A 10,836-nucleotide genomic window follows, 5' to 3' on the forward strand; every position below is an offset into this window, starting at 1 on the left:
AGGAGCCTGGCATAATTTTCCTGGCCATGGGCAGGAGTACAGTTGTCAGAAGGAAGGATCAGTGATGCTCTAGTTGAGCTCTGCTTCCAATCCTACATTCCACCTGAACTCCTAGTCTAACTAGACGTTTCTCCAGAAAAGAGAGCATTGAAATAGTTGACAGGCAAGCTATTCCTGTTCAGGCTTCAGAATTAATGCCTCATTTGAGACGAGTGAGGCCTCTTAGTGTGTCTGTTAGCGCTGTTGCATCAGAACATCTGCTTGCAAATTCAGGACATGGGTATGTGAACAGGTTAACCCACAGCAAATCAAGCTGTCCCAGTTTATGAATGCATGACACAGTCTTGTCTCAACATTGGCAAACACCACTTGACAAATCAAGGACCACTTTCTCACATCTTTATGTTCACAGCCTGTTTGCTTTTGTCCAGTTGTAATTTGTGACTGGTTTATGCATGTGTTTTACCTCTCCATTCATGTGTCTGTTGCCTCAGTAAGACTGGCCTGTCAGATGACCCATTAATTTTTTTGTATTTGCTTATCATAATTTCTAGCATACAGGATGCCCCTATATCTATCATGCACCTTGTTTTTGAAAGCAGAATAAAGAATAAAAAATATTTCTTGTAGAAACTGAGTAGCAGCAGTTAGAGAACTGTGTCTGCTCTTAAGCTTGCTGCCAGCGCTGCATGATGGATGCTGCCCTTGGATTTACCCCACGTCCCAAGATCTATACATGGCCCAACCCCATGCACTGGCCCAGTGCAGCGCTCAGGGCTATGTCATCTGGCTGGAAGGCTCTCCATGGTCTTGTAATTTGGCAGCAGGAGAGTGGTGGCAGCACTGGAAGATACAAATAAGTGCATAGTTGGTAAATATGCAAATTACAACAAACTTGCAGTTGGGGGAATTGCAAAAACTCTGGAGTGAAAAGCCTTCATTTCTAAAGTTCTGTGGTAGGCAACAGAGGGAATTAGAAAATTTGGGATCTGTTCAAGAACATCCAGAGATGGATAAAATCAGTACAAACTGCCATAGATTCAAGCGGGTAGGATGGCATGATCAAACCTGAAACAATAGATGCATAGAGGATATCATACTTGAATAAGTTCATTAATCAGTAGGTTGTAAATTGCTTGGCACCAAACACGATTGATCATGAGGAACACCTGTAGGACAGTACAACAAAAACAGACATGGTAAGGTATGAAGGAATGCTGTAAATATAAAGATCATCAATCAGCAAATTGTAAGAAGCAGTAATGCAGCCTCAGTGGAAGCATTTCTAATGCATAAAAAGAGTAGAACAGAAATGTGCTCTGGATTTGTGTTTAACCCTGCACTATCCATGCTGTCTGTCAGTCTGTTAACATGGCTGATAGTATGAATGTAGGCTACATTAAGTACATGCTTGCTGAATAGCTACAGGTTTCACACTGTGTTGTAATAGAACCTAATAAGTCCTATTAACAACACTGAAGGAGGGATCTGATAACAGTCTTCAAATACCTGAAGGGTGGTGATAGATTGTTCCTTGTGACTGCAGGAGATAGGGCAAGGAGCAATGGGCTTAAGTTACAGCAAAGGAAATATAGGTTGGGTATTAGGAAGAACTTTCTCACTATAAGGATAGCGAAGCATTGCAGCACAACACTCGGAGAGGCTGTGGAATCTCCATTCTTAGAAACTTTTAAGAACAGGTTAAACAAACACTTGTATAGATGATTTAGGCAGGGAGGATCTTGCCTTGAACAGGGGGTTGGACTAAATGATCTCCTGTGGTCCCTCCCAACCGTACTCTTCTATGGGTGTTTATACACATGCAGCAAGAACGGGGGAGGGGGTTGGGCGCTTTAATTAGCGGCTCTAATTAAACTGCCCAGAGCGACTCATGTATCAGCATCCCTGCGCTTCGAAATGGTGGCAGGGGTGCTTTATCTAAAGTACAGGGATATTGATGCATGAGATGCAGGAGGCTTCTGGAGCTCAGTAATTGCCACGCTCCAGCAGACTCAATTCATTGAGTCTTCTCCGATTTGCTGGAATTCCAGCACGTTGAGCAGCCTTCCTGTTCGTGTGTAGGCACCCGATGATTCTACCATACCAAAAGAAAGTCATAGGCTAGGTTTGGCCACCTTAGCTATGTTAACTATGGGGGTGGAAAAAAAAAATATCACCCCCAAACTGACATAGTTACACCAACCAAAACTCCACATAAGAGCAAATTACGTCTGCAAAGTGGTCCTTATACTAGCATAACCTATATCATGTGAATAAGCAGTACAACAGCGCACCGGCAAAATAATGCCTTTTTGTTAGAATAGGCTGCATCTGCCCTTGGAACTTTGTTTTAGCTATACAGGCAAAGCCTTTGTAGACTATTTTAGCTCCTTAGGGTAGTCTGTTATGCAGAGGAATAAAGATGCCTTACTCCATAATAGTTTATTGTCCTTCCTATGGAGGAATGAGCTACATGGATAAAAGCATGTTCGCATGGGTTGGGGGTGTGCCACTTCAACTGTTTTGGGAAAGAAGCAAGACTTGCTAGGGTAGATGACCCCCTTATATTTTGTTCACTCAGGACAGGAACATTGTTATCTTTTTCCAAGGCCACGGCTGGGGGCTATAAATAATAACGATAGAGACATCTTGAGGGTTCTGCACATTGACCCTCACAGAATCCAGATGGCAGCATCACGGCTAAACGCTCAAGTCCTGAGAGTGCAGTTTGGTTCGTACAGATCACGTTGTCGTTCCTACCCGTCCTCCCAGTTCTGTTCTTTGTAGCCATCTCCAGGTTGAAACAGAATATTTCAGGTGATTTTTATTCCCCCGCTGGTTCAGGGAAGCAGGGCTGACTTGCTGTGATTATGTGACGGTTCTCCTGTACACTGTAGAACAAGGGACAGCACAACATGTCTGCACAAGCAGGCATCCTTGTTCCCAACATACCACAACACACCTGTGTGCTTTGTTCCCACTTGTCTGCAGAGATTTTTGCTATCCCTTGTTTTGGAGGCTGTGAATTTTAGGAGTATCCTGTGTTTAAGTAAAAAGTCAGTTGTATTCATGGCCAGATCCTGGGGGGCCTTGCATATATCCCTTAAAAGTGCCTATGAATGGGTTTATATTTTTTCAGTTCATTTGGTATCTCCAGTATCTTTTGAGGTAAGTATGTGGCTGACTTACTATTTAGACAGAAGAGGAAACGTGGTGTTGGGGTTGTACCTGCCTTTTTCCTCCCAGGAAGTCAGGAATTGTAGTGTTCATAGATTTCATAGACATTGGGGGCTGGAAGGGACCTTGAATGATTGAGTCCAGCCCCTCTGCCATAGGCAGGAAGTCTGCTGGGGTCAAATGATCCCAGCAAGATAAGCATCCAAAAGCCTTTTGAATGAGTCCAGAGTAGGTGCTTGCACCACCTCGGGGGGGAGTCTGTTCCAGACCCTGAACACTCAGACTGTAAAAAGTTTTTCCTTATGTCCATTCTAAATTGGCTTTCCAGGAGTTTGTGGCCATTAGACCTTGTTATCCCTTGGGGAGCCCTAGTAAACAGACGTTCTCCCAGATCCTGATGCACACCCCTTATATACTTACAGGCTGCCACCAAGTCCCCACAGAGCCTTCGCTTCTCCAGGCTGAAGAATCCCATGTCCCTCAGCCTCTCCTTGTAAGGCTTGCCCTCTTGGCCTTTGATCATACAGGTGGCTGTCCTTTGGACTCTCAAGCTTATCCATGTCCCATCTGAAGTGGGGGGACCCAAAACTGGACGCAGTACTCCAGCTGTGGCCTCACTAAGGCCAAGTAAAGCAGGAGGATGATGTCCCTAGTTTTGCTTGAGGTGCATCAGTGGATGCATGCCAGTGTTTGGTTTGCTTTGCTGACCACGGCATTGCATTGGTGGCTCATGTTCATCTTGTGGTCAGTCAAGACCCCCCAAGTCTCTTTTGGTCATGGTGCTAGTGAGTGTAGCACTGCTGAACATATAAGTATGATGCTAGTGTTTCCTCCCAAGGTGGAGCATCCTGCACTTCTCTACGTTGAATGCCATCAGGTTTTGGTCTGCCCACCTTGTGAGCGTGTCCCCAGCCTATCTTCCAGTGTGACGACCTTCCCCAGTAGTTTAGTGTCATCCACAAACTTTGCCAATCCACATCTGACACCAGAATCCAAATCATTATTGAAGATGTTGAAGAGCACTGGCCCAAGTACTGTTGCTGCTACTGTTCCAGTCCAACTGATTTTGGTATCCTGCACTGGCAGCGGCATAATGAAGGGTAGGGGACTAGTAGGCATGGGAATTTATCCCGCATCTAACTATAGGAAACACTGCTATATGAAGAATGATAAACTCCTTCATAACCCCTACCATGATCAGTTTCTGCCCCAAAGCATACTGTTTGAGTGTAATTTGCTGAGACCTGCTGATATCCTCTTCAGTGTCTGAAACCATTTAAGATGCACCTCCTATCTGAGCAACTTACTACCTTAAGGTCCTGATCCTGAGACAGTTTGGCTGCGTTCAGTCACTGTGGAAGCCAGTAAAATTCCACTTGGCTGGTTTTGAGCTGCCAAAGCTTGAGGAAAATGCTCTTTCCCCAAGTTTATAAATCTTCCAGAAGCTGTTTTGTTTTTGTTGACACTTAGATAATGCTAATGATTTATCTTTAAAACTTCAAGCTTCCCATGGTCTGCAGTGTAAGCAGGTGCCTCCAGAGAGAACTTTTAAACAAAATACATCCCACATAGAGCAGGGGTGGCCAAATCCAGGGCCCTGCATGGAGATCATTGACACTGGGGCACGAGTGTCCCAGAAACTTTGCCTTGCAGCTCTTTCCCATCAAAACTTTGGTTTGCAGTTAGGAGGGTTAGGAAGCTTGGCCTCTGTTTGTGCATATAAAGCACATGCCTGATGCATGATTTTTCTCTGCCCCTCCTTACACTGAAAGCTTTCAACAAAACACGAAAATGATTCATTTCCTTTACCATGCACTGACATCTACTAATCATTTTAATATTGACAAATTAAACATTCTGCATAACTGATCCCTTTTAACTTCACTGGAAGCACTCCCTGCTGTCTGGGCAGACCTCTGTATCGATTCCTCCTCCCACAGTCACTTTATTCCAGGCTCATTGGGTTGCATGTCCATTTTGCATGCCCCAGGATGTGAAGGCTCAGAGTATATTAGCCATAGTAAAGGGACAACTGTAAAGAAAACTCTTCTAGCTCTGTCTTAAAATATGTGCTGTGGCTTTCCTGAAGAAGAGGTAAGATACAGCTCCTCTAATGCTGCCTCACACTTGTCCAGTGTTGTTGCTGTTGACCTACTGAAGGTAAAATTGGTTTTAAAGATTCAGGTCGAGAGCTTTGTGGATTTACCTACTCTGGGGCAAACTTCTGATGAGGACAGCTCTATTAGTTTCTTTGGATTTCCAGCCACGGGTCACAAGTTTGAATGTGATTCTGAAATGTTGAGACTAAGTGTGTTTTGGCCATGGACATTTCTACTGTCAGACTTTTAGGAACTGTAAGTCTAATTTGGAATTGAAATCTGAACAAGGAGAGCTCTGTGGGTAATAGCTATGTGTTTTGGGGTGTTCTTTTATCATGTGTTTAAAGAAACAATGGAGTGAACTGAGATGGTTTTGCTATCAAAGTGAAATCCCAGTCCGGGCAGGTGGTACTAATTTGCTCCCACAAATTTCAAATTCGGAGTGCCTTTTATTGTTTCTCTTGTCCTGCGTTTCAGGTCATCACAGCTGCAACTGGTCCGTGTTCTACCAGAACCGTTGTGTCCTCTTACATTGTCGCCACTTGGGTGTGTGTCAGAATGCCAGAGCACAAGACATTAAAGATCTCCTTGGAGGTAATTCCTCAGTGTAGGACTTGTGGTAAAAACCAAATGCCTTGTAAGCCTCCTTTAATATGATTCAGTCTCTTATTTTGGTTTTAATCTTAAATACCCCACACTAAAACCCTAGAGGTTTTGGCTGAAAGAAGACCACATTATATTTCTGCACTTCAGATTGTGTCCATGAGTTGAATTGTGTCCTGGTAGTTGTGATGTTAGAATAGCACTATGACCCTTAAGGCCCTTTTAACCTCCCCCTGTTAAAGGGTTCATTCTGTCATGTTACTTTGTAGCCTCCTCTGTCTTGGATACTAAAAGCATAAGGATTTTTGGGTTTTTTAAAGAGCAAGGAGGATGCTTTGGCTTTGCTTTGACTGTCAGGATGTCATGCCAAAGTGGCAGGCTGTATGTGTAAGCAGAGCAGCATTATCAGCTGGGATCCTGGTTTTTTCTGATTAAAAATTGCAAATTCTCTGATTTAAAAACCCAAAATCCATGATAAAAATTAAAGGCCCCCCCAGCCCCTCAAAACAGCCTGCCAGACCCCTCAAAACAGCCTCACTCCCTCAAAACAGCCTGCCAGACCCACAGACATGCACACACAGACACTGAAACCCACCCCAGCAGGTAAGTGTGTGTGGGTGGAAGGGGCAGGGCAGGGCGGGGGAAAGGGAAGGTGCTGAGGGGTAGTTCAAGAAGTGGGGGGGAGCATGCCCCTGTGCCCACTTCCAGGAGCAGGGCCAGGGGGTGAGGGCAGGGGTGCCACTCTGTGGGTCACACATGTGTTGGCCGGCCTGACGGGGTTCGCACATGGAGGCCACCGCTGCAACTCTGCCACTGCACCCTGTGCTACCATCCCATGGCCACCCGCACAGCTTTGCAGGCAAGTGGCATAGGGCGCAGCAGTGGCAGTGCAGTGGCAGCTTCCCGGCGGGGGGGCGGGAAGGGGGCTTGCACACAGCGGCCACCATTGCACTGCCACTTATGCCCCACAACTGGCTGCACAGCTCCACGGTGGTGCGGGGTGGTGGCAGCTGCTTGCCGGCTGGTGGGGTGGGGCTTTGCGGGCAAGTGATGCGGGGTGTGGTACGGTGGTGCCCACCATGTGTGGGCCACACACATGCAGGGGAGGTGGGGCTTGCATGCAGCTGGCTGCACAGCTCCGTGGCCATGGCTCTGCGGTGGGGGGGCTCATACGCAGTGGCCACTGCCACTTATCTGTGGAGTCGTGGCAGCAGTGACAGCCACTGTGTGCAAAACCTCCCTGTGCTGCTGCTGCCACTACAGAGCCATGCCCACGGAGCTGTGCAGCTGGCCATGGTGGCAGCGGTGGCACAGGGAGGTATTGCATGCAGCGGCCATCACTGCTGGCATGGTTCCACAGGTAAACGGCAGGGGCTGCTGCACACGACCCCCCTGCCCCACACAGCCACCATCCCTCACCACCGCTGCAGAGCCATGGCTATGGAGCTGTGCAGCTGGCTGCATGTGAGCACCCCCCTTCCCCACCCCTAGCTAGCCAGCCAAGTGGCCCGCACATGGTGGGCACCACCACACTGCGCCCCACATTGCTTGCCTGCAAAGCCCCTCACGGTGGGGCACCCCTGCCCTCACTCCCCGGCCCTGCTCCTGGCTGCATTGTGCTGCCTGGGGTCAGCAGCAACCCCCCGCCTCCTCAGCCCCTTTCCCCAGGCGTGCCCCACAGCCCCCAAGCTCCACTTACCTCTAGGATCCAGGGGCAAAGGGCGAGTCTGAGCCTGAGCCAGCCTTGGCTGCCTCAGAGGCTCAGGCCCCGCCGTTCACCCTCTCCCTCCCCCTCTGGGCAGGGCTGGGGGATTCCCACCCTTTCTGCTATCAGCTCTTGCAGGCTGGAGCTGTGCCAGCCTGCAAGAGCTCTTTGCAAAAGCAGAGAATCTGTGGATTTCTCATCTTAAAGGGGAAATCCATGTTTTCTCTGGTTAAAAACAGGGAATCTGTGGTTTTCTCCTTTTTTCCATGGAAAACGGAAAACCCAGATCCCTGACTATCAGCAAGTGCTAGCTGCTGTTTGTACAGTAGCAGGCTGCTTTGTTTTAATGGGAAGTGACACCCTTACAAAATGGAGCTTGTTGGCAATTGAGGATCCAATCCCTGTTAAGTAAGTCTTGAAAATTCCACCCTACACAAGTCTAAAACAAAATAACTCCTTCCTGGTTCATTTTGTGTCATCTGATCTTGCTCAGAGATTTAGCAGTCAGAGTCCCATTAAGACTGGGATTCATGCAGCTGTTGAAATGATCATCAACTGAAGAAAGTCATTCTCAATTTAAAAAGTGGAAATTTTCACAACTGTTAAAAACAGGTAAAATTTGATCTAAATAATGGCCTTGACAGTGTCTTCTTACTGTATAAGCAAGAGCCAGATTCTATTCCAGCTATTGGGTATCTAAGTGGACTTAACATTTCTAAATCATATCCTAGCCTACCTTGCACAAGTCCCTGGAAACCTTTAAAGGGTTTTGTAATTTTTGTAACACACCATAATCTTACTCTTAAGGCTGAGTCACAAAAAAGCAATAAAGAAGAGGAGGGCCCACCTCCTTTTGCTTTAACTAGCTTTTCAGTCTTAAACAGCATGGAACAGGGTCTTCCTTAGGAACCTAAATCCACCTACACATCTAATAGGTGGAATAGGATCTGACCCAGAAGGTTTTGTTATTGTTCAAAGTAGAGAACTACTTCTATACCTTTTTAAGAACCTGTTTGACAGGGGAGGTCACCCTTCCTGCTGACATTCCTTAAAGGATTTCAGAGGGTTCCAGCCCTGGGGAGACAAAATGCTTGAGGCCTGTGACATCACTCAAATAACCCAAGGAGAAGGTACCATTTCTGAGAGGGATCATATACAACTGAAAGCCAGGTTTTGATTCTGTGATCCTACTCACACTGGAGACATAACTGTGGTAGATTGCTTCAGGAGATGATGCTGGCTTACCACTGTGAGCAAGATTGCAATTGGATCTGCTGTTTTTTTAAACCTGCTTCTCTTTGATTTTGCTTTTTAAAGAATTCATCCTTAAGAAAAGATCACTGGAACCAAATCAAACTACAGATGCAAAACAAACAGCGGTGACAAACATCACAAATAATGACTCAGAGGTTGAAAGCAACACACCAGCACCATCAACTCTAGAAATGACTACAAGAGGGACCAGAACAAGCCCAATAGTTGTAGTTGCAACCAGTACCATGACCACCACTGCTCGTGCCACGACCACCACTGCTCCTTTGACCCCCATGACTGCCAACACCACTGTAGCCTCAACAGGAACAACGAACAAGGTGAAAATGTCTGCTATTCCAGCCACAAGTAATAAAACATATTTTGGAGCCTTGAATGTCTCTGAAAATTTCAGCGTCCTTCCCAGCACAATACATCCAGCTGCTACTTCTCCAAATTCAAGTCATGCGGCTTCTAGCTCTCATCCCTCAACTACCTTTGGTGAGTCCAAACTTTCACCCAGTATTTCACTGGCTATTACCACGCCTGTTCCAGTTCTCAGCACAACAACACAACCCAGCACAACCATTACTACAAGCAGCACTTCTACATCTAGTAGGAGTACAACTGTTGGGGGCAATCCAAAGACAGTAATTTTATCCACAGCTGCAGCCACCTCACGCCAGTATTTGGAAGATGGGACAGGCGTTTCCCGAGTTACTAGTCCCTCAATACCAGTGACAGAAATGAATTCTTTAAACCCCAAGCTGGAGACAACCACAGCCAAAACAACCAGAGTTAAGCCAACTCCTCCTCTTCCAGTTACTACAGAGGGTGCAAAACCTTTAACTAGCCAGTTAACAACAGAAGCCACCATTGGTTCTGGGGTGAGAACAATATATACAACTGTTATGAATAAGCTTACAACCACAAATGCAGCAGATATAGCCAGAACAACAGTCCCAGGCCTAGACATCAGCCAACAAAGCACAGCCAGTGTGCATCTGCCTCCAAATGCAGCAGACGACATCAGTTCGCTCCTGGCAGTGCTTATGTTTGGCATATTGTTTTTTATAACTGTTATAGTTCTGTTTGCCATTCAGGCTTATGAAAGCTACAAGAAGAAGGACTACACGCAAGTGGACTACTTGATCAATGGAATGTACGCGGACTCAGAAATGTGAAAGGGTGGGGCAGAGACCCCAAGAGACAGGCTTCAATGTGTATCATGGAGACAGAAAGCCTGTGTGGCTCATTTTTCTTTCTCATTTGCCTATAAGACAAACTGAAAGTGCTTCCAATTTTACTTCCAGTGCAATTTAGGAAAAATGCCATGTACTGTATTAAAAAAAAAAAAAGAAGATATTTTTCTCAACAATAACAGAGTGCTATAGAAATGGAGTATTGTCTAACAACCCTGGCGCTAATACAAAAGCCATTGTTTTTCATTGCAAAATGAAACAGAGAGGGTGTGTGTGTGTCTGTGTGTATGAGCAGTCATCTTCCAAAGATTACAGAGAGCTTCGTAAACTTTGTTTACACTTGATCTTAAGTTCCTTGTGTATCATTAATTCCACATGCAGCAGTTTGTAAACTTCCTGTCTGTAAAATGGGAATAACAATGCCCATTCACCTTTTATGAAGTGCTTTTAAATTCAGTAGATGAAAAGCCCTGCCTAAGTGCTAAGTATTACTTCAATGAAAAATTTTTAAGCCAATGAGCATCATGTTCTGCTAATGCTTCCTGCTTGTAAAGAGATCTGTTTACAAGATACTGTAAACACTCGGTTTACTGTTGAACAAGACGGTTCTTTACTAAGGTGCAGATTCTTGTGCCTCTATACATACATGATCTTATTTTTGTATTCACTCAATAAATGGGGTCCTGAAGGGCATGTAACTTTGCATTTATGTATTTATTCTTTCCCACACACCAAAAATGCATCTTATGATGTGGAAGCAACATTATTATTTGCAGTAAGTCATGTAAAGAACAAGTTA

The 10,836-nt window shown here is 45.7% G+C and overlaps 1 protein-coding gene across 3 annotated transcripts in view; it reads left to right on the top strand.

Annotated features, from left to right (window-relative positions):
• CUNH11orf24 (chromosome unknown C11orf24 homolog) overlaps positions 1 to 10,226 on the top strand; it is a 59,109-nt gene extending 48,883 nt beyond the window's left edge. For all 3 annotated transcript variants that reach the window (XM_019519828.1, XM_019519827.1, XM_019519826.1), the window contains exons 3-4: positions 5,754 to 5,870; positions 8,902 to 10,226. In XM_019519828.1, coding sequence (XP_019375373.1) covers positions 5,754 to 5,870; positions 8,902 to 10,019 — 1,235 coding nt within the window. In that variant the 3' untranslated portion in view covers positions 10,020 to 10,226. The remainder of the gene's footprint in view (positions 1 to 5,753; positions 5,871 to 8,901) is intronic.
• Positions 10,227 to 10,836: the final 610 nt, after the last annotated feature.

Source organism: Gavialis gangeticus, unplaced genomic scaffold (assembly GCF_001723915.1).
Source record: "Gavialis gangeticus isolate Ggan-Ray unplaced genomic scaffold, GavGan_comp1, whole genome shotgun sequence".
NCBI classification, from domain to species: Eukaryota; Metazoa; Chordata; order Crocodylia; family Gavialidae; genus Gavialis; species Gavialis gangeticus.